The 25,495-nt window shown below is 34.7% G+C and overlaps 1 protein-coding gene and 1 long non-coding RNA gene across 2 annotated transcripts in view; one reads left to right on the top strand and one right to left on the bottom strand.

Moving 5' to 3' along the window:
* The window catches only part of LOC145662599 (uncharacterized), a 160,829-nt gene that overhangs the window by 28,692 nt on the left and 106,642 nt on the right, over window positions 1–25,495 (top strand). The window lies entirely within an intron of this gene.
* Window positions 5,321–25,136, bottom strand: LOC145662732 (uncharacterized). Its single transcript, XM_081728598.1, has 9 exons — window positions 24,598–25,136; window positions 20,833–20,964; window positions 17,885–18,043; window positions 14,460–15,055; window positions 14,155–14,212; window positions 11,978–12,109; window positions 11,106–11,210; window positions 10,879–11,008; window positions 5,321–9,095 (listed from the first exon to the last, which is right to left on the bottom strand). The coding sequence occupies exons 1-9, from the start codon at window positions 24,787–24,789 to the stop codon at window positions 8,920–8,922; spliced, it is 1,680 nt and encodes a 559-aa protein (XP_081584724.1). The 5' UTR covers window positions 24,790–25,136; the 3' UTR covers window positions 5,321–8,919.

Here is a 25,495-nt window from a genome sequence, read left to right on the forward strand (position 1 = left end):
AGTCCATCCCAAAGCTAACAAAAGCTTATGGCGTCTATAGCTAAGTAATCAGAAAGAAATCTACTTTGTGGAGGACATAAGGAACTCTTGCCAAGGTATGATAAATACTTTAATCACAACGGCTCCTATGTGATATATCAGAGTGTGGTGTCTTGAGTTAGCAACATTAGGACAATGTTTAGCAAGTGAAAAATAAAGTGTTGTTCGAAGATTTATAAGTTTCTTAAGAGGAATATTTAAATTTGGAGCATAGATATGTATCTTGGTTGGCATTGCCACAATTTTTAGTTGAGTATCAGCAAAGTTGAAAACAATACACTTTAGAAGTTGCGTCAAAATGATTCAGTGGAATATTCGTACCGGTTCTTCATAGCAAGTTAATGAATTTACAAATGTGCTGAGGATTCTTATATCAGTTGCAGGGCCCCATTGAACTGAGAAGAAATTTTGAATTCAGGTAAGGTGAACAAATAAAACAGATTTAAAAAGTAAACGACCCGTGATTCAGTGGGGAATCCATACTTGTTTTTATTTTTTATATCAAGTAAAGCAGTATTAACAAAGCAGCATTGTATAGATATATAGCTCACAGGCATCTTTACCTGACATGGAAATTTAAAGGCAGTAATTCAAGATTTATTAACACTATTTCTACAGTAGATCAGAATGTGTAGTTCCACAAGCAGTTGATGTCTTAAAGAAACGTGTACTGAGAATGACAACAGTTGGTCGTTGAAACGTGTATGTCAACTTGTTAAATGACTACTTTGATGAATCGATTTATTCTTATTAATTTATATATTCATGTTCTTATTTGTATTTTACTAGAGATTGAGAAAATAGCCCTCGTGTGTGCTTATATAGTAATAACACATCAACAAGTTACAAAACAAAATACAATATCTTGTTAAGATATTGTTTACATCTTCGTAAGTACAATGTTTGTTTTCCTTTCCAACAGAAAGTTTATCACAGACTATCCTGCTTTGAGAGCTTAATTACTCACTTCACAAAATTCACTGTTAAGGTACATTCAATATTTAAAAGCAGGAGTAAACATTTGAGTTAAGTACTAAACCATATTACTAATAACTAGTAAAATTAACAAAGAAGTTAGTTAAACAAAAACATTGATATATACAAATTGAAAATATAAAATAAAAATATGAACGAACAAAACAACACATTTAAATATACAATTACGCAGTAGCGTAATCATATGAACATTTCATAATTATCTATTCATAGAACATACACAGATAAATATTTAGAATAAATTCTAACATGAAAATACGCACACATATATATATCAAAATATTTTCAATGAAATTACAAAGATAATTGAAAACATGACATACAATTAATTATTTTGTCGTTTTTATGGATATTTCAAAAATATTACTCTTACGCTTACATTAAAAAATAAAAAATACACTGTACTAAACTCATTCAATGCTTATGAACTAAACTTAGTTAAAACTACACTAATTATAACTATATTAATTACCTCTTACCTCTAGTGGGCCCTTCGCCCCAGGGATAGCTTCATCATATGAAGAGGTGCTATTCCTGGACACCCCCTTCGCCACGAGACACTGCACAACTATTATTAAGCAACAGCCAACAGATAGTAGTACAATTTCTAATTTTTAATAAGCAACAGCCAAAAGATAGTGCAATTTACTAATTTATCCTTTTTACGAAATAATATCTATCAAATTACTTTTTGATGTTATACTTTGAATATGAAACGTATGAATGCAAACTGGAGAAATTCTTTTTTGTTGTCCAAAGGAAACCACTATCTGGTTATTGGTTTTCTTTGTTTACTTCTAAATAACTGCACAAGCTGCCTCGCTGCAACAGATTTCTACTGAACAGAATTCAGTAGATATCATTTTGCACGTGTAGGCGTCCCACAGGAAGGGGATTTTATTTATTTAAAAAATATATAATAAATATGTACATTTATGTGCCACTGCTTGACAAAATTACTGTGTTAATGAACAGAGTAAAAGTGTAATGTTGACTTCCAGGTTAACTGTTTATTATAGTATTTTGGATTTGTGAAAATTATGAAACGTAATGCATCATTGGTGCTATAGTAGTTAAGGCGCTCGAAAAATCAAGAGGTTTTCAGACATTTGAAGACACTTTATGTATCAATATGAGTTAAGATGACGTATGAGAACTTATGCAACCACTTGAAGACAAAGAAATAGCTGAAATTAGACGTAAAGATAACCGAAGCTATTAGAAGAAGGACGAAGATTATAATATTTTCTAGAGATTTTTTAGAAGAAAGAATCATACAAGTAGTACCACAGAATGAGAATGAGTGCATAATTTATCACTCAGGGTTGTAATGGAAGAGAATTGTTCCACTCAAATTTCACTGAGATTTGGCTTATCTTTCACAACATGACTGTTTAGAGAAAGAACTAATACAATATCACTTTAACTGAAGGAAACCCTGATCATGACGTCAGAACTGAAGGAAAAACTCTGTGAACTGAAGGAATTCTTTTAGTTCAGTCAGTTCTTCATGCGGTTATTTGGACTGAAGAACGATTATTTTGGACTGAACAAACCAACCGTCTTTTGCTATTATAACTGTGCTATTAACTGAATTAAACACAAAGCTGTCTCAGTTCAGGTTCTTTCATCATGACAGCTAGTAAGAGAAAGGCATTATTGACTTTTATTGAAGGCTATCGTAATCATCCCGAACTTTGGAACGTGCATCATGTGCATTATGCGAATAGGTATAAAAGAGGGGAGGCATATGATGTGTTACTTACAAAATTAAAAGAGTTGGAACCTCAGGCGACAAGCGACACTTTTATTAAAAAAAAAAAAAAAAATAAACAACCTACGGTCGGCATTTAGGGAAGATCTGTGGAAAGTGAACAAATCCAAGAAATCTGGGACTGGGGGTGAGGAAGTGTACGTTCCAAAACTTTGGTACTTCAGGGATCTTAGAAGTGCACTCCATAGAACCTTCGATGAAACTGAAGGACTGAACTCGATTAACTGACGGTAGTCCACACACTGTCAGTTTAATTCATCGTAGGATCGGTTAAGTAAGTTTCTAGCTCAGTTGGACTGATCAGTTAGAGCTGATAGTGTATGGGCCCTATAACAGAAGTAATTCTGTCACTCGTACAGGGTTCCCATTCAAACTAAATAATCCAATTCAGTGCTTCTGCATGTTTTTATGGTCCAAGATTTACGGTAGGGAAGGAAGTTCATAAAATTAATCTTTACTGACCGCACAACGACAACAAAAATCGTCTGAAGGTTGGCATGTTGCAATGGAATAACTAAACTTGTCTTCATTAAGCCTTATGTCAACTGTGCATACAAGAAACAGATAAATACTAAAAAGAAAATAGCATTTCTTTTGACTTTTACTTTTTTTGATAAGCTATTCCTATTCATTTGAAAACTTTCTAGATTTTTGAGATTTGATAATGAAATTCACGGTTCCACGGTTAAGTGAGCACCCTGGTGAAATGTGTAACATAAGGAGAAGAAATCTCAGCGAATGAAAATGATTAATTACGATTTTTAACATCTCTCTGATCGACGATTGATTGAAAATCAACATCCCTTTGCAGCATCTGGACAATATTAGACAGGCATCCGAACAACTACTCAGGGTCGAACCCGATATTAGGCGCAATCAAAGAACCACTCAACCACGAAATGGTACTGTAGACTATAAGAGTCACTTTTTTTGTGAATTGCAGTCCTTTCCTCGTGAAAAGTCTCCATCATACTTTAAGTCATGTTTCCACGGATTACAAAAGAAATAACTGAAACAAATGTAAGGCCAGTAGCCAACAAGGATATGTTCGCTTTTATTGAGAAGAACATTGTTAACTGAACCAAGTTCGAGTAATGAGCATAGGAATATGTGTAAGTGAGCTAAGCTCAATGATGCACTACAGATAGTGTGTGATTTTTCTTTTTTTGTTTGGTTCTTTATATGATGTTTAAGTAGAGTCAAAAGATGCATGACGAAAGGGAACTATTTCGTCTATTGTGCATAAAGTTTTGATCCGTTATGTTTCCGTAATTAATTTTGTTTCTTTTTTCTTTATTTTATTTTGTTTATTCATTATTTATTTATATTATTGTTATTATTATTTACAAATAAGTATTTTAGTTGAAAAATCCGTGAAGAAACATAGCTATTTCACCTATTATGCATAAATCTTTTCTTGTGATGGTGATTCTGAAACGATTATTGCAAGAAAGGTTGCAATAGTTATTGGGACTTACCAGCTTTTCTGAAAGAATCTAGGAAATTTAACAAGTAATAAAAACAATTCTTAGTGTTATCAGAAACTATTTGTAAATGGCCTTTCTAGAAAATTCAAGCTGTTACATGCTTTTTGTAATTTTAGTAAAAATTGTATGTACATTCTATATATATATATATATATATATATATGTATAAAGAAAAGTGTGTGCTGTCATGTTTGAGATTATTGAAAAAGCTACTGATTTACAGCTCAGAACTAACAATTCACATTTTGGTATAAAGGAAGATCGTTTGAAATCATTGTGCAACTATTTTGATAGCACACGTTTGATTAATTTGAAGATTCAACTTGCATGTAAATTAGTCTCGATTAAAATTATTTTAAAGTTCAATTTTATTATTGTTTGGCCACGAAGTCGTCTTAGAGAAATATGTGAAGGTATTGCCGACATGAATGTTTTGTTTATAAAGTTACGTAAGAAAAATTAGATTCCCCGTGGAGTAAAGGCTAAACGTTCCATGACTGTCAAAGAGTATTAGATGTAAGTCTTCCCTCTTCTTGTTGATGCTAGATGGGGTAAATTGTGAGAGTGATCTACACAAACAACAAAGAACTCGTGATAAATAAAAGATAGAAGGATGTTAATTTTGGTACTTAGCAATATTGATGGTTCATGAAAAATGGAAACACTGTCATAGGGTGAAATAGCGGGAACACGGAAGGCAGTCTCAGCTTGTTTAATTTATTACAACAGCGTTTATTATGGTCTTTAATTAATTCTAAGTAATGGAATATACACCATGAAAATCGAAACAAAAAAAATTCACCAAAAATATGCCAATTAATTTTAGTAAGCATATTTTTTTTAAGTTTGTCAAGCAGTGTAGAATGTAAAATTTGTCATGATTTACGAAGTATATGATTCACATCTACTCCAAGCGTAATGATTTCCATTTTTCAATTAATCTAATATTTATTTTATTACAACAAATACTTTAATTTTAAACTTTTCATTCTTTAATTAACTAATATTGATATGAAGTCTACACTATACTATATTTCTACAATCTAATCCTAATGCTTTTTGGAAATTAACCCTAGAGTACAATGATCATGAGAAAAGATGTATCCGTATTATGTACTCCAATCTACCATTCAAAGAGCGCCATAGAACACGTGGACATTCTCATGAAAGCTCTTTGCATAGCATAAGAATTTGACGATACGTACGGAATAGGAATAGAAATTTGAATAAAAGATAAATGGCTTTTAGGATGACCTACAAATACACTATAGTGAAGAAGCATGTGCAGCTTCAAGCATGACGGGAAGACATAATATCATGCGAAATACCAATTGATAAGGTCAATTATTTAGAAAAGAATCATATTTAGATGCCGTTATTTTGAGAAGGTGATTTGGAAGATATGCTACATACATTGATAGTGAAATCGATGTTTGAGAAAGAGGTCATAAAGAAAAAGAATGGTGTCAAGAGAAGGTTTATCAGTTTTCATAAAATGATGCCGATCTTACTGTCACACAGTAAAGTGTGTTCAATATAAATACGCACAAAACTTCTAGAGGACAGCACCTGTCTCGCGTGGTACATGAAATGCGGCAGACTCATCAGGCCGATGAGCCAGTAGTGCACCAACAGATACAGGAACAAGTGGTGTTATCGTGACCTTGTTTGACAGTGAGAAGGGAATCAAAGGAAACCCTAGTGTGGGTACGTTGTTGCGTTCATCTGGATTTGCTATCAATGCCCAGACGTACCTGGTACAGTGCATTAAGAATAGACTAACACCGTACATACGTGCAAATTATGAACCAGGGACATGTGTGTTCTGGCCTGATCTAGCGTCCGCGCATTAACCCAAAATTGTGACTGAACATCTCAATCATAAGAAACTTAATTTGTAGCGCAACAAGGTAACCCAGCTAATGTTCCAGAAATTCAACCCATCGAAAAATTTCTGGACAGTTTTGAAGGCTGCTTTCAATGCTAAGAGATGATATACTACAAACCCGGATCAGCTCATTCCACGGATCCGTTACTGCTTGAAAAACATCGATCTATTTCTTAAACAAAACCTTGTAATATCCACCAGACGTTGTATCGATAAAGTACGTCGTGAGAAATGAATTTTAGGAAAACGAAGTATAAATTTGCTTGTCTGTTTAAGTAAATTGAAGAAGAAATTTGCTCTCATTGTGCAATGCTTCACAAAGTGCATCTAGCACATTTCCGTTGGAATGTGTTTTCTAACTTTTAAAGGACATTATTCTGATACATTATCTTGATTGTTGTTGATCTCTGATATATTTGATGTTTTAAGCACTATGTCAACAAATAAAATATGGCCTCAGAGAATTCTATTGAATGTATGCAAAGGCAATTAATTTTTATTTCTATGTAGGATTGTCAGAAATCCAGTTGTGAAAAAGGAGCAAAATTGATGTTATGACGCTTAGCAAATTATTCATTTTCTCCTGACTTGTACTTAGGATTAATCATTTTTTTCTTTCTTTCTTTTTTCTACTTCGCTTGGAATCTATTTTACTTTTGTTTTCCTTTTGTTTCTCAGATTTCTGCATTACTCAATATATTTTCTATTTCTATATTATATACATGTTCTACGGTACTACTACACTACGTTTTAATTCTACACAACTATTCTACTTTAACACTACTTTCTACCTACTTCATATTTTTTTATTTTTTTTTATTTTTTTAAATTTTACATTTTTTTTTGCTTTTTATATTTTTTTTATTTTTTTATTTTTTTTTTATTATTTTTTAATTTTTTTACTGATTTCTATATTGAGTCTATAACAGTGCATATGTATTGTGTAAAGAAACAGTTGGAATATTTGTATTACATGAAAATGATGTAAATGGCAAGGTAGAGCTTGCTCCTTTTAGGTTATCCTCAAACTGAGTGATGGGATTCTCAACTTTCGATCACTAAGTCTGAGGCTTGAAATTCGTAACCATTTTTAACTTTTACAATAAATGAAACTCTTTTGGTAAGTGTAGCACCATCATGTGTAAATACATTGACCTGAATTTTTAACACTATGTACTAGATAATTTTATAGTCCTCTTTTGTATTTAAAATCTATAGTCGCTGAAATATTTAATGTGACTCAGAGTCAGTATGTTTCTCAGAAGTCAACCCAACACATTCAGGCACTTGTCCAATTGTGATAGTGTTTAAATCCCTCCACACAGAATTCGGGAGGTTGGTCTTTGAACCACTGTCGTATGGTGACCTTCATTTCATCATATGTGAAATGTCATCTCATCAAAACCTGTCACCTTAGCGGCTTTTTTAGCAGACCCAAAATGTGAAGGCCACAGAGTGACAGGGGGGATGGTTCAACATTTTTCATTTGAATCGTTGGAACAAGTCCTGTACTACTGGAGCTATAGGAAACTTATATGAAACAATTTGAAACATTACTTGATCTTCTGAGGTTAAGTAATGATGATTTTTGTTTTCTTGAAGAATAAAAGTGTAACAATAATCATTAAATACTGTTATAAACTCAATACAATATAAATTTCATGCAGAAATCTTTCTACTACAGTGATACCTTTGAATAACGAGCATTGATCGGACGTAACTATTTGTCTGTAAATGAAAGTTGACAGTTACAGACAAGACATGTTCCAATTGTTGGGGGAGTAAAGCAGAAATTCGTTTTGTAAACAAATAGAAGTATCATTGAAGAGATGTGTTTATGTGGAGTTGCAGGGGAAGATACAAGTACCAAGGGAAACACAAGTAGTGACTTTTTCAGGGAAGAAAAGAAATTTCGTGTAGAATTCTTGGTCTTATAATTGGTTCTCCACCATAGAAAGTGTTGAAGGAGTAACGCCAGGAAGCAATTTAGTTTGGATAGATGTATAGGAAAATGAAGAATGTTATGTGTAGTGCTTCACCAAATTTATTGAGATTGAATTTGAAAGATGTTTTGTAGAAAAGAGAATTTCTGTTTACTTAGCGTGACCACGTTTTATTTTTAAATTGAAGGAAGCATTTTTTGTGCTGAATATATATAAACTGAGAACAAAGAGCTTACTAAAGCATTATGAGAAAATAACACTGCTGAGGCTCCTGTTCTATTATAATACAAACAGTTTTATAAAATCTGTCCGTATTATGGAGGTGTCCGTTATTGTGAGGTTTCACTGTATTAGATTCTACAAAACGACTTGTCGTTAAGAATTAGCAAAAGCTTACTATTGAATTTTGAGTAACTACAATTACTACATAGATTATATACACATATGTACATCATCCTTTGGTCTAATGGATGTAATCTTGAGAGGAAGTGGAATATTCTGAGGTAAAAAGATCGGTAGTTTAAATTTATTTTATAAACATAATACTTAACCCTTCTGCAAAATGACAACCTAAAGGATTGAAAAAGATGAATTAAAAGTCGCCGAGTTGAGAGTCCGTCAAATTACCCGAAATCATAACTGCAGACAAGTAATACAGAAAATTCGAGACACAGACGTCAAAGAGAAATATCGAAGACTTACAAATACATAATACAGATAAGGACATTAAAGCGAATTGATAAAACGAAATATTATGTTTAGATATTCTTATCTTTTTACCTCAATTCCTCTTTAGAGGAAGCACTCTCGCTCATCGTCGCACCAAGGAATGCAGCAGCAGCAGGGGCAAAAATAAAACTTGAAGCAGCGGCCACACTGAGATTCATGGCGGAGATGGAGTAAGTTGGGAGGAAGATCCCTGTTTCCATACTGTCTTTCCCACCTTCTTCTTCTTTCCTCTCGTTGATCTAAAATGAACAAAAATATAAAAATAATGAGGATTTGAATTATTATATTTTATACAATTTAAATAGCATTATTTCTAATTTCAGTTTTTGTACTTGGGTTCATCTGGGAACTATTAGTACTCATGGGGACTAATGATATTTAGAGGGAGGTTATATGTTGAATACAGTATTATATAATGTAGTCTAGAATACAGTAGGCTTTTCGCGTACGAAATGGGCCTAGTGTCTCAAGTCTCTGGGTATATAAGTCGCAGCGTGTCCGGCCTAAGGTCATTTCACAGTTGAAGCTAGTAGATGTATAAGTGATGGGATTCTTACAAATAGACGTAAGGGGATACTTTCAAATATCTAGGATCAATATTAATAGACGGAAACCATATTCACGAAGAAATTAAATGTAGACTAAAACCAGGGAATTCGTACTTATTCAGCTCAAAATCTCTTGTCGTAGCGAATTCTGTCGAGGAATTTGAAGCTTAAAATATATAAAACGATAATCATGCCTGTTGTGCTGTATGGTCGCTTACTCTGAGGGAAGAACATATATTGAAAATATTTGAGGACAAGATCCTGAGACGAATATTCGGACCGAAGAGGAACGTGAAAGCGGAATGACGGAAACTTCATAACGAGGAACTACATAATTTATGCGCTTTACCAAACATTGTTAGGGTCATCAAATCTAAGAGGGTCAGGTGGACAGGTCATGTAGCCAGGCTGGAAGAAAGTAGGAACGCTTTCAAAGACTTGACTGGAAGATCAATCGGGAAACAACCATTAGGAAGACCTAGGCGCAGATAGGAGGGCAATATTAAAATGGATCTCGCAGAAATAGGAATACAAAACAGAAACTGGATCTAGTTGACTTGCGAACGCGGCATTGAACCTCCGGGTTCCAAGGCCATGAAGTTAGTTAGTTAGACGTAAGGTATTGCGCCGTGAAGATAAGTGAACTTCCCGCAAAACTGCGCTACATTTTCCAATTTTATTTCAGTAAAGGTGTAAATATTGCACAGACCTGTTAAGAAATGTGTGCTGTTTACGGGCAAGATAAGATAACAGTCACTTTCTTTGTGGAAATTTTTATATCCAAGATGCTCCTCACAGTAGGCATCCAATCACACAAAAAATAGGTGATATTCGGGCAAAAGTCGAGTAAGACCGACATATAAATAGTCATGGCTTCGCTAATGACCTAAACGTTCATAATCAAACTACCGTGTTCACTTGCGTAATAGTAGCACTTTTTTTTTTTTTTTTTTATTTTAAATGCGAAAATCCAACTGCGACTATTAAACGAGGAAAACTGCCATTTACTTATCGCTATGATCAAGACAATTTCGAATTTTGATACATACAACACATTGTGTCAACAAAAAAATGGAGGGTGGAAGAAGTAGGTTGCTTGATCTCTATTGACAGATGGGTCACGATGTTACGTGTCAGTAAACACGAAAAGTTCTTTTGCAATTTCGAAGGAAGTCACGTTCACCAAGAGAAAACTTAAATGATTAAAATATATTAATATAATTTGAAATAAATAAATATAGACAACTAGACTTGTTTGCCACAAAAAGTTGCAATCTACTGGACTAGGTATGAATTAGTTGCATTTCAGTTCAATGGATAACATCAGTAATCAGTGCTATAAGATGGTTTCACCGTGTAACCAAGTAAACATTTGTATACTGGTACATAAAAGATTAACTCATAAAGATTAATGATCATAACTCTTATGGTGATAACACTAATTTGTACAGATTAAAATATGAAAATAACTTACACCAATTGTCGCACGGGTCCACTCCAAAGCCCAAACAAGCCGAAAACGGGGCGACAACGCATCTAGCTGCACAACTGATGACGCAACAGAGTCTACTTCGCCAAGATACAGGGTACGGATACGGCGGCTCCTGTAAAAATATGTTCTGTGAATAAATCTATAGTATCAATCTTTCAAATATACAAATAATGAATATACAAACAATATATATATGAGTCACAATTTACCTGAACTGGGTGTTCTCTCAAATTATCATCATCGACTTCTCGCGGTGACCTCTCGGTGCCCTCTTGTCGCTGTTTTCTCGGTCTTGGTTCCTGTCGCCGTTCGTGCTATAATAAAACAATAGAAATTTAATGAGAATAGAGAAGCATTATTTATTATTCTTGAAATTTCATATAGAAAACTATATATAATGATAATTCTAAGCTACTTGCGTTTCGAAAAAAAAAATCAGTATCAGTGATGTCATTCAGCTAGTTCGCACTGATTCGCCCGAACTGGTTGTTAAAATCACCTCTCCACCTAATAGAGGAGCACTTATGAAAAAGAAAAAATTAGTATTGTTCTTGAGAATCTAATATATTTATTTTCCTTTCCTTTCCAGCTTTCAAAGAGATGATTAACACCACATTAAATAATTTTTAAGTGTTTGTAGATAGTCAAGGTTTTCCTAAAGCAGAAATTCATCAAATCATCAAGGAAGCAAGAAAAATAATTAAAGTTATTGCTGAGAGTTAAGGCATTCAGTTTAATAAACAACGTAACTACAGATAAAAGAAACTCCCTCCTTGCTGAAACTCGTATCTCACCTCTGAGAATAACTTCTTGTAGGAAAGCCTTTAGAAGAATGGGATGCAACGCACTGGTAAAAACGTGGTTACACCAAGGGTATTATACACGTGCCAATTGTTGGGTTAAAAAGAAAGCAACATCCGAGTATTCTAAACATCGACTTTAATTCTAGGCTTATCTCAACACCGGCGAGTTTTGCAAACTAAATATTAAAATAAGCATTTGCATGACTTCAATCTAATACTGTTATTAGTATCCTTGGAATCAATCAATCAATCAATAAATAAATAATAAATCAGTTTACCTCCTTGATCTCCTCCACGAAAACTTCTTTGACCATCGTCTCACGATCCATCTGCGAGGTCCCAGGAGGAGAGGTGGGATGACTTCGTTCCTCAGTTGGTGGTGGAGTGGTCCGTTTTCGTGTTGCTTCCTCCTACGAAATATAAATCAAGTTATTTTAGTTCCAGTCCAAATCTGTTTCATCAATGACTCATCTTACTTGTAACAATACCCCTGTACTTTTATTTCCTACGTAATATCTCTAGTTGCATATAAACATCATTAACAGCTAGGAATTCAGCAGTATATGCGTAAACAGTGCTGTGTCAACAATAAGTACAATCTCCTACTTCAAGTGAATTTTGCCACATGTGTAGTACCATTTCTTCCAGCATATTAAAAACAGTCATTTATTATTGGTAAAGAACGACACATTTCTTAGCGCCACAAAAGTTAGTATCTTCCTTTTTTTCGATTTTCCCAAAAACTAAGCATAAGAATTTAGCTTAAAGCATATTATTTCGTTCATTTCCAAGGGATCTATCGATTTATGTATGTCTTATCCATCGGCGCAAATCTGTCTTCAACATTGGAGGGGGGGGGGGGGTAATACCGTTCCTTTTTTTAAGCGATGTTCAAAATAGTTATGAAGTAGAAAAATAATGCTGTGGAGGATCAAGGGAGCACAAGTGTCTTCAACATTGGGAGGCGGGCAATTTGAGGCTTATTCTGGAAGGGTGGGGTGGGGGGAGACAGAGACTCATATTACGGTAGATGAATCTGATTTCCGAGGTGAACCTGTTGTATATTATACAGCAAGGAACATCAATTTAATCTCTCTTTCCTTTGTAGCAGTCGGACACAAATAATATCATATTTCTTCTTTTCACCCCCAAAAATACACATTTCAAATCGGATTATTGGGGGGACATTCCCTCCAACTCCAAGATTGAGGGGATTTGCGCCAATGCCTTATTTTTGGACAATATATTAGTTAAATAAAAATAAAAAAATTAAGAGTTCATGATAATTTCGGGCTATATCTCATTAAGAATCTATGTCTTAATGAAAAGCTTAATGAAAGGTTACTTTAACGTTTTACCTCAATAAGCTCTCGTACAGGATAAATTATTTAAGTTTATAAATTAATTATTTTTTCCCTCCATTTTCTCAAAAACTACGCATGACCTTTTACAGTCGCATATATCATTTTGTTCTATCGATTGGTGTATTTCTCATCTGTGAACATTTTTTTTTTCATTGAACGCTAAGAGTATTCTAGAATTGGGTTAAGGTACAATTGATTAGTGGATTTCGCTTTATTTCTGTAATAGAAGATCGAACTATAAGTATGGATGACAATTTCACTTCTTCCTTTTTAGAGGTAGCAGCGAAGGAAAAAAAACTGAGTTAAACTATATCCTAACCAACTATTAAATTAAACTCCGGAATGCGTCTAAATACCAGTTGTCAATACCGAAATTTTCAATGGGAACCTCCATTTTCTTCAGAAGCTTATTTATTTACATAAACACACATTGCTCTTTTCAATCACATTTTATGGTTTCCATCACATAATTAAAAGAAATATATATTTCAGATATGGTTAAGCTTACATCTAACATTACATAGCTTGTAGCAAATATGGTAATTCATAATACATAAATGTTTCTGTTTCAATTAATTATTGGGGTTTCATCTGTATTGTGATTTTTTTCTTTTTACCTGTGGAGTTATGCTTGCTGGTAATATGGTGAAAAATAAAAATAAAACCAATTAGTTCAGTAAATAGTTTGTATTAACTAATAAAGCTCAGCTGATAACATCATTTTCCCTGATAGCTCGAAATAATATATATGATTTGTTTCAAACTTTTCAATCTGCAAAGAATATTTGGGTCGTGGTTCTCTTGATGCAATGATCCATTATACGCTGAAGAAGATGGTGGCTTGTATTGAATTTTTCGGCATTAACGAATAGTTAGAACTGTGAGCGTCAGTTTAGTTTCTTCAGAAGTTATATCTTAATATCTTCACACTCGCAATTTATACCTTTTGTCAGAATTTTTACACTTAGCGTTAGTACAAATAGAAAAAAAAAAAAAAAATAAATTTATAAATTTCATAAATATAAATAAATAAAAAATAAAATAAATAAGAAACTACTGATTATAAATTAATTTCTATTTTATTGTCTTACCGTTCCGCTTTGTCTCCGCCGGAAGATTAAGCTTCTTACCCTTTGGAATCTAGATAAACTAAGATAAAAAAAGAAATTAGAATTCGTGTGAACATAAATTCAATTTAGTGCACTAACAAATAATAAAATAAATTAATTTATTGTAAATAATTTCAATTAAGTTTTTGAGTCTTATTAAGTCCATTAATATAATTCTCGGGTCTCTAACAAGCTGGGCATGAGAAATACTACGGTCGCTAGAAGTGCATAACCCACAACAATTTTCAGAATAATATATATGAATAAATAAGACTTTGAAGTATTACCTGGAACGGGGAGGCGGTCGAACAACTGGTCCATACACACGCCTCCTCTCTTCATCCTTGGGCCTCCTCTCTTCATCACTAGCTTCTTCCTCTCTGTGGCTGCCATTAGAGTGTGATCCTTCCTCTTCTTCCACTTGCACTTCAACCTCAGCTTCACCTGGTTGACCCCCTACTTCTGGAAGTGCAATTGCTGGGGTTCCCCACCTCTGGAACTGGAGGATTCGCCACAAGCAATATACACTTCTGCAGAAGTTAATCATAGGAGAGTCTTCTCGAGGAATGCCACTGAGATCGTAATCGGGCAAGTCCACGATTTGCCATGGCATTCCAATTCGGAACATCTCATAACTTATTATGTACGATAAGGACACTCCAAGGACCGAAGTCTCTGGAGTGGTCATTATCAACAAAATCTTGAGACCGCTGACACGCTGGGCCTCAGACATGTTGATAATGGCAAAGATGTTGTATGGCGAATAGCCATATAACATTCTCAGCCATGGTACAGACACTGGCTGCGAATGCAATGACATAGCTGAGGTCGAAGCATCAAGCAGAGAACAGAAGCTCTCATCACTACTGTTGTCATATGAGTGCTAAATCAAAGAAAGAAAAACAGAGGTAAGTCATATAAAATGGACAACCATCAACAATACATTACTTTAAACACATTAGCAATTCTTGAGAAACCTAGTTGGAGCGCAATTATGAGTAATCGCCTCAGCCCATGAGCTGTTACCAGCCTGATAACTTGAGCATGGTTTGGGCATCGGCTTCCGATGTGATTTTTTCGGAGGTTAGAACCTCGTAATTCAAGTGACTCCCCAAATGTCTGACGATACTATATCAAAACCGAAAAACATGTACTTCCACCATAGATAGTAAATTTTAATTTTTCCGTAATATCTTGCTCAGGAGGGGGGTTAAACCTCGAACTTTTTCCTTTATATATATATATAGTGTTTCAATAAACAACACTTACAACGTTTGGGAGGTGATTCCCGAGACTAAGACAAAGAAAATTCATATGGACCTATGCAAAAAAGTGCCCAAAAGTATGGAAAAGCTATATTGCAACACTCGTTATTTCGAACACGAGAGACCGTGGAGTGGTGGTTCATACCAGCATACCAGTGTAAAGGAAGTTATGCATATGCATCCAAAATACATTATTCCAGTAATGTACAATGTGTGGGCAAGGGATTCCCTCATGACATAAATCCCAGACATGCTACCACCAGAATTTTTAGATATACTGTGACTTAAAAGGTGAGTCTACGTAGGGAAAAGGTAAGCTTTGACAACAGTAAATACGGAATGCGTAATCGGGACATCTGACGTATTTGGGAACGCCAGCTCCGTGGTTATTCGTGTTGAGAATAACGTACGCTGGGATGTGATATGCCACAGTATATTTCACGTTTTTTAATACGTAAAAGCGTCAAATGATATACTGTATCACTTTTGATGGTGTTGTTTTGCGCACCCTATATACAGGCTATTTCAAAACAACACCGACAGTGTTTGGGAGGTGATTCCTGACACCAAAATAAGACAAAAAGTATATATCAAGCTGGTTGCACAAGTGCTTCCTTTCGTAGTTATAAGCTGCCGAAAACGTGGAAAAAAAAAAAAAAAAACTTCAAAGCTCTATCGGGTCAAGACTTCATTTAGAAACTAGTATGTGCTCTACCCAAATATCCAAGTTTCAGAATCGTGCGGTACTTCTGCAACAATTTTTATAGAGGTAGTTGGTGAGCACTTCAAATTATATGCCGGTATCTAAACTCCCTCTATAAAAATAGTTGCGTGAGTACCTTTGGATTCTGAAACATGTATTTTTGAATAGCGCACATATTAGTTCCTAGGTGAAGTCTTGATCTTACTACGGTAGGACCAATAGTTTTAGAGCTATGGATCTTTAAAGTTCATTCTTTTCACGTTTTCGGCAGCTTATAACTCCAAAAGGGAGCATTTGTTCATCCAGATTAGTCTATATTTTTTGTCTTATTTTGGTGTCAGGAATCACCTCCTAAACGTTGTCGGTGTTGTTTTGAAACATCCTGTATATAGAAATCACGCTAGTCCTGAAAGTATATGAAATAAAGTCCTTGAAGCCCCCTTCTCCCCGTTGATTTTATTCTGCGTATACCACTGGAAAAATATATTTAGCAACTATACAGAATATAATAAATAAAATGTTTGAATAAGAAATAATATTCATATTAAATACAGTGAACCCTTGCGTCCTGAATTTAATCCGTTTCGTAAGCTGTTTAAGAGCTAAAATTATTTTTGCCATTTAAATTAATATAAATATGCACAATTGATCTGTTCTGGCCACAGAAATGTGTTTTTGTTTTTATCTTTTTAAGCGTTTTATTGTGATGAAGGATATAAATGAAAATATTTTTAATTATCCTAAATTAGATATAATGAAGACTAAAATAATACAAAAAAATGCAAAGAAATTTTTGGACACAACACCCTGACAAATAGTGTTTATGAAAAATGCTTGAAAATACTGATAGCGTGGATACAAGTGTGTGTTTGTGTGTGCGTTCATAGCCCGAAATATCATTCGTGAACCGATATGTGTACGAATAGAGGGATTCGTGAACTGTGGTCCACTCTATTAAACAAACGAAATATTATTAAACAAACAAGTTTCGTATGAAACTACGGTAGACTTCCAAATTATACAAATTTAATACTTAAACTTGAAGTAGTACCTCTATAACTACAGGTTACAATAGAAAAATAAGATCAAAGATAAGGCCTGTTCCTCGGACGCTGAATTCATATCAAAAAGCCATTATTCGCTATCTATTACTGTTTTGCTTCTATGGTGATCAGCGTTGAAACCGGAAATAGTTGATTTTTTACCACTTCCGATTTGAATACAGAATTAAGAGTTGATGGAACCTATTCTTGCACGCTGAAGAGATTGCAAAAAAAAAATCTTTTTATCTTTTATTGGTTTTGCTCTATTGAAGTCAGTATTAAGACCGGAAGTACCTTCAACCACTTGTGGTTTTGGTAGAGTGTTGTAGGTTGTGACGGTATGTTCTCTTAAGACGATGATCGATTACAGACGATGACCGCTTGTTGCTGTCTATTACCATTTTTGATCTATGGCAACCAACGTTGAAACAGGAAATGGTAAAGAGTTAACGGAGGAGATATAACCTATTCTTGAGACGCTGAAATGATTGGGAAAACCTTCTTCTTGATATCTCTTACCGTTTTTGCTCTGATATCTTTCGACAGACGGACGGAAAGAACTGTTGTATAAGACTCCGACATTTATGCACAGCATAGTATGGAAGTCTGATAATTCGTTCATATAGAGCTATACTTATTTTCGTAAATATTAAGATAAAAATTACAAGGTACTAAAGCAGTAGAAACTGATGCAGACATACCTCAGAAACAGTACTCCAGCTACCGGTACTACTACTAGAGTACCGTCTGTCTCCAGTGATAGCTTCCTCACGGTCTCCTGTCAAATCCGGGTTTGTGTTTTCTGTCATATCCAGGTAATCGATCGAGTAGAAACTCTCCGTTGAATCTGAGCTATTCTCCTAAAATAATAATAATAATATAGAAAATTATATATATATTTAAAATTCTACAGCGTTAACGTCTACTCAGAGTGTACACTCATTTTTTTAAAGGTAATCTGTATTTATTTAAGATTTAAGTACGAGGTATCCCTATAAACTTTAACAAATACAGCTGCCTCCCTTCAAAATATTACCATAGTATAACAACACTGGAAACACCTTTGTCTAAGCTTCCTGTTAGTTTGATGCAGTCTGTATCTGGATATGCCTGTGACAAATGTATGTAGTGTGAAGTCATCGTACGAAACACGTGTAACGAAATAGAGCAATATTCTAACATTATGCTTTGTTACAAATTGGATAAATATTTTATTGAAACGTTGCAGATGTAGATACAAAAGTGTTGAGGATGATACTAGGTCACAACTCCATTGAACGTCAAGAAATGAGGTAAATATGGAGAAATATCGTTGAAATTTGATAAACATATAATTCCACAGCAATTGTCAACCATGTTCGAGATAAACAAAGAAAAGTTTTGGTTAATTTTAAGGAAGGACCTGAAAATGAGGAAGATGTGTGTTTGTTTTGCAAATGTCTCTGATTTTTTAACAGAACAGTAAAAAAAAAAAAAAAAAAAAAAAAAGCCAATAAGAAAGAATAATATGAGGATTCGGTGGCTACTGCAGTACAGGACAACACCTTTCTGAAGTACATTGTGGTGGGCTATCAAACCTGACGTTCAAAACTTTTGTACAACGACATCACACTATGTGCATTTGTCAAACGTTTACTCAAATACAAATTGCACAAAACTGGTTTAAACAGGCACTAATAAAAAATCTTACACAAAAGTATTTCCAGTGTTATTTTACTTATTTTTTTTTAGGTTCAATTGAGTTGATTTTGAGTTTAACGATCCTTCCAGCAGCGAGGTTATATGAGACGGGACCTACTGATTAACGTGGAATCCGAACCACATGAGCTCCCGGCGGGAATCGAACTTGGGCCTCCCTTGCTTAAGTTCGAGTACCTTTATAGGCGCATCTCGTAATATTAAACCTTAGCCGTACCAATCACTTACATCCCTAATAAAGTACTTGGATATTTTAAAAATGCGAGTAACTTAAAATAAATTTTAAAAACCTGACAATGAAACTTATCATATAATTACCTCTGTATAAACATCTATAAATTTTATTTTATTTGTGAGGCCGCGGTGGCTCAGTGGTAGAGCGTTCATTTCTGGTGCTTGGGATCCCGGGTTTGATCCCAACTCCCGTGTGGATGAGTTTCATTGGGGTTCTCCCATTTCCTCCCACTTTCTTCATTACACCATTTTTATTCATTTCTCATCATCACCTTCTCCTTTAGCCTAGCCGGCATATCGTGAGACGTAAAACTCAAATATTTCATTTCATTTTTTTATTTTATTAATATTTTTACTATTATAAATAAATAAATAAATAAATAAAAATATATATTAATTAATCTTTAAGGTAACGTAGAAGAAAGAAATACAAGTGGCAACATTGAAGAAATTTAACAAGTTTGTTTTAAGAGAAAGTGCCTATGTTCAAATATATAAGAGAAAGAATTCATCTATTTTTCTGCTATACTCGTACACGAATTTTTAAATATTTGAATAGTTATTAAATATTCTAGAGCTCACTGATAGAACGCTCACCTCTGGTGAGACGAGACCCTGATTTGATCACAGACTGTGTGAATTTATGGTAGACAGCATCGTGTTTGTAAAGTTTCATTATGTTCTTCCGCATTTTCATTCCACCAGTTTTTTCATATTCATTTAGTTTCACTAATGATCCGTTTCCTTTAGCCTAAAGGGCATAATCATGGGACGTAAATTTAGTTTAATTTCCTATAATAATAATAATAATAATAATAATAATAATAATAATAATAATAATAATAATAATAATAATAATAATAATAATAATAATCCATTCTAAATTGAATAAGCAAAGACATATATTTTTTAATAATTGGTTCATATGAAAGAAATCATTTCTAAATATTAAATACAATTTTATTTATTTTCCTATCAAAATTTACAAGCTACCAAGGCAATAGAAACGTTGTGATAGGCAACAAAATCTCACAGAAAGAGTATCCAAATTAATGGAGTCATGAATTAAGTTACGGGTATATGTATAATACGGATATCGGGGAAATTTTAGGTCTTCAGATTGACAATCGAGTTACGCAGACAAGCTGAGTTGAGTTGATTTTTAGTTTAACGCCCCTTTCAGTAGCGAGGCTATATGAGACGGGACCTACTGATTAACGTGGAATCCGAACCACATGAGCTCCCGCCGGGAACCGAACAAGGGTCTCCCACGCCAAAGGCGCGTACGCTAACCGCTTAGCCACGAAGGAGCTCAAGCAGACAAGTTGAATAGTATGTATCATTTATTAAAAATAATAAAAAACGTATCACGAAAATCTATTTGACGATTCTAATTGATGTTTTAATTCTTAATATGCTATTAATTTATTTTAAGAATATCACAATAGTTAAGTTTATATATGTTTAATTATTGTAATAATCGCCACACACACACACACAAAATGAACCATATAAAGCAATTCTAAAGAAAGTTAAAATATCGCTTTCTACATTTCACCTTATTACTGTCATTAAATCACATATATTTATCTTTTATGATGAGAAACATGAGGTTATTATCCAGATAAAAAGACTAATTTCTAATGCAACAATATTACACAATGTTGAACAATTCAAGTATACTGACCTCGTGTTCACTGGTTCTGCGACAACTTACAGTAGCAAGCTGGAGATCCAGAACAGAGGAACTGATATCAATCCTCGCTCTTCTTATAGTTTCCATCAGATATTCCTCTTCTGTGGCCAATCTCTGCTCCAAGTCCATTCCTCGGTTGACGAATTCGTCCACCTGAAAAAAGAAATAAATACACAATGTAAAGCTTTTTGTTTATAAAGTATAATATGGAGTGTCCACAAAGTTCTCTACCATTACAATGAAACATAGCTCGTAAACTATACGAGATAGAGACATGCGGTTTTGTACAACGTGTTCTATAAAGTAACCAAGAAAGTTCTGTCGCTTTTCGTGCAGGTCTGTGTTCCATGGCCCTCACACCGCGAGTTGAATGTTAATGGAGATAAGGCAAAGGTCAATTATTGGTGTGGGTATATCCAACATACTACCTGGTTGTGGCAGTTCACTTACACCGTGAACTTGCGTGAGAACAGAGTGAACATGGAACCTCCACAGTGCGTCATAAGGGCTTGTATGCTGTATGAGTTCAAATTAGGGTCAAACGTCGCTGCAGCGTAGCGGAAGATATGTCAGGCCTTTAGTGAGGGTGTCGTGACTACGCGGACAGTGCAGCGGTGGTTTAACAAGTTTAAGGACGGTGGCGAAACACTCGAAGACACACCACGGGCCGGAACACCAACACGTGTACAATATGAAGATCTTCAGGCAGCAATTGAGGCGAACAGTGGTCAGACATGTGAGGAACTGGGACCACAAAACAGTGTGAGTGGAGAAACCATTCGGCAGCTCCTCCTTCAACTTGGAAGGCACTGCAAGTTGGGTCGATGGGTCCCATATGATTTGACTCCTTGCCAGACAGCAACACGAGCAGACACTTGTTTCTTTACTGTCAAGTCTGAGGAAGGAAAAATTTCTGGGCAGGGTGTTGACATGTGATGAAAAGTGGGTCCTATACAAAGCTCCACGGTGCCGTCATTATTGGTTAGCATCCTATGAACCGGTTCCAAAACAGCCGAAATCAGCACTGCACCAGAAGGTCTTCTTGTGTGTTTAGTGGACTGCTCGCGGCATCGTGCACCGGTAACTGCTACCAGCTGGTCAGAGATCAATGTAACTGAGTACTGTCAGCAGTTGAGCCGTGTTCAAGAAAAACTCAAAACTCTGGAGCCAGCACTTCTGAATCGCAAAGGGATCCTCTTGTTACAGGACAACGCTAAGCCTCACGTGGCTAGGATGACCCGGAACACCATTCTGCGCCTTGGATGGGAAATACTATTGTATCCACCATATTCCTCGAACATTGCACCGTCCGATTATCACCTGTTCCATTCCTTGGACAATCCCTCAGAGAACGCCAGTTCAAATCCCTAGTAGAGGTGCAAAATGCACTTGGTATCTTCTTCGCTTCACGATCCACCAAATTCTACAGCGATGGCATCCATGGCCTTCCAGATAGTTAGCAGAAGGTCGTCGATGCTGATGGGAATTATTTTTGATCTTGCAGGTACATTTTAGGTGACATATCGGTTTGAAGGTGGTGAGTGAAAAAGCGACAGAACTTCCTTGGTTACCTTTATACATCTCTACAAAGTTTTATTGCCAATTACACTACTTCTACACGTGCCAATCTATTTGCCTTTAGGATATCGAGACGATATTCAAGCTCTATCCATATATGCTACAACATAGCAGCATCAACAAGTCAGTTAAGTTTTCGTAACAATCTGTGTACGAAGTGCGGCAAGATCTGGAACAGGGGTTTCGTAGGCACTAACCTTGACCACCACAATCCGTCTCTCAGGGAAACGTCATTTCAAAAACTTCCTAACATCTCGAGACCAATGAGGAGGTACTCCATCGTGTTGGAAGGTTATGTTTGGCCTTCAGTTCCATCATCTGAGAGAGTAGGTGCTCATGCAACATGTCATAGTAAGCTGCCCATGTAACCGTGTTCTCAGCAAAGAAAAAATGGACCGATTACTCTACCATACATAAGAGCACACCAAACTTTAAATTTTGGGCTAACACGAACATGTTCACGAATGACATACTAATGTTCAGAGCCTCATATCCGAACGACCAGAGCTGACATGTAACTCGAAAATTGAAAACATGGGCAAACGGCACGTAATATTGGTATACATCTCGTATTGTAAAATTTTTATTATACTGTATGTACTCTTTAGGGGAAAACAGATGTATGGTTTATGCCTATAAATGAATGATTTAATTATTGTCAGAGAAAATTGAACATGGAACGGGAGAAATGATTGCCAGAGTTCAGAAAGAGGTTCCATGAAACCACAATCAGTCAATAGATGACGTCACAAACATGCTTGGACTCTCTCAAGGATTAGTTGACGCTATCTATATATATAATCGGTATACGCGATACGGAATTACACGTGAAAATACACACGGTACTAACACTATCAGCCGTGAAGGAGTTGACCAGTCCAACTCCAAAGAGTCATTAGATCATGAAAAGATTTATATGAAGTCTGTGAGAAAGTATATTCTTTAAAAGTAAAAAATATACTTTCATATCAGTACATCTGTGCTGAAGTTATGCGTGAGCATGCTCACAGTGAAGTCGATTAATTACGATATTAACACTATCCATTGAGGAGTTTCATGGTTTAGCTCCGATGATTATCATCAAATCCTAATAAAAATTTATATAAAATAACCATGAGAACATACCTTTTTTAACCAAAAAGTAAATCAATAAAATAGGTGCATCTATGTCGACTTTATACGCGATCATACACACAATTATAGTACGAAAACTCAGCCATTCAAAAGTTTCATGACCTAGTTCCGAAGAATATGATTAGATCCTCATGAAATTTATGTGGAACACCCGGGAAAGAATACTCTTTCAAACAAATAAACAAACAAAAACATTAAAGTCAGTGCATATGTGTCGAAGAATTATGCTTGATTATGCGCACAGCATATATATATATATATATAAATAGGTCGAATGAGAACATCATTTTGTTTTGAAGCGGCTATAAGGGTATGAGTTGAGTTGATTTTGAATTTAACGTCCCTTCCAGCAGCGAGGCTATACGAGACACGAACTACTGTTTAACGTGGAATCCGAACCACATGAGCTCTCGCTGGGGATCGAACCCGGGTCTCCCACGCCAAACATTAAGACATTCAAGATGCTATAGCTCAACTGATTTCAGAGTTAACCACAAATCATGACAACCTACCTTGACATAACTTGATGCATCTGTGACTTATAATTCAATATCGTTATGTTGCATGATCTCTAAATCCCAAATAATCTTATTACTTCAAAGTTACCTTCATTACTGAGAATGACTACTTGGTTTTCCTAACATTTAAGAACTTTTCAATAATTTGTCCCACATTAAAGAACTTCTCAATAATTTTCCTGATTTTCTCCAACAAAAATCAAATTCCCTCATATTCCCCGATTTTCTGGGTCAGTGGGAACCCTGTTATATATAGAAAGATTACTTCCATTACCTCTGTAGTGCGGGCATCCAACATCATTTTTTTAAGTTACGAAGTATTGCTTAGTTTGTTAGGCTTTGTTAAATTTATCAAAGACGTAATCCCTTCCTACACCATCCCTAGGAAGTACTAGTAGTGTGTTAAACCCACAATATTTTTTTCAAGTTGTAAGACATGTGTAGATATATTTGTAGATGACAGTTTTTTAAAAAAATTTTCTGATACTATTCTGTAAATAAGCTGACGAAAATTAATTATACTGTGAATCAGCTAAGTCATTAAATGGATTCTAACCTGGTCTTGGACATTTCTTCTGCCTTCTTCTGGTTCTTGTAAAACATCCTGCAATCTTCTTCCTTCCGCTAGCAATGTGCGGGTAGACTCTTCGATCTGTCTGCGAGCAGACGCAAGTATTCTTATACACTCATACATTGTCCTATCTGTAAAGAAAGGCGATAACACGTTAGTTAGGGAAATTTTGTTCATTTTCGAACAACTTAGGAACGCAAATTAGATTTATATTTTGCGCGAGTAAAAGTCATGCAATCCAATGGATCGTGTTAATTAAAAAAAAAAAAAAACTATCGGAATCTTATTTGCGCTCCTATGCTGAGTCTTATTTCTAGAGAAGTCTACCAGTATCTACAACATCCGTTAGTGACCTTTTTTTATTTTGCGTTATACCATTTGTTATAACACTCACTTTTTGTACAATACAACTGCTTGACTGATGACTCAAATGTTAATTTCATGTTGGTTTCATGACACCTTAAAGGTGCAGCAATATACTTTTGCGTGTCAGAAAATATCTGCTATTTGATTGTCCTTTTCGTTTTAAGAAATATTTATAAATAATTTAGTTCTGTTTTGAGATTATATACATTGTTTATTATTATTATTATTATTATTATTATTATTATTATTATTATTATTATTATTACTATTATTATTATTATTATTATTATTATTATTATTATTATTATTATTATTATTATTATTATTATTATTATTATTATTTATTATTATTATTATTATTATTATTATTATTTTAATATAAAATAGAGGTATACTATTCCAGAAATAAATGTAAATAAAGATAACTTGTCTTTTTCCTTCTCTTTTAGAAATAATAGATTAAAATGTTACAGTAAAGTAACTGAAATGATGAACAATAATCTTACTTCATTTACAA

This window comes from Thermobia domestica, chromosome 10 (assembly GCF_964235325.1).
Source record: "Thermobia domestica chromosome 10, izTheDome1.hap1.1, whole genome shotgun sequence".
In the NCBI taxonomy this organism is placed as follows: Eukaryota; Metazoa; Arthropoda; class Insecta; order Zygentoma; family Lepismatidae; genus Thermobia; species Thermobia domestica.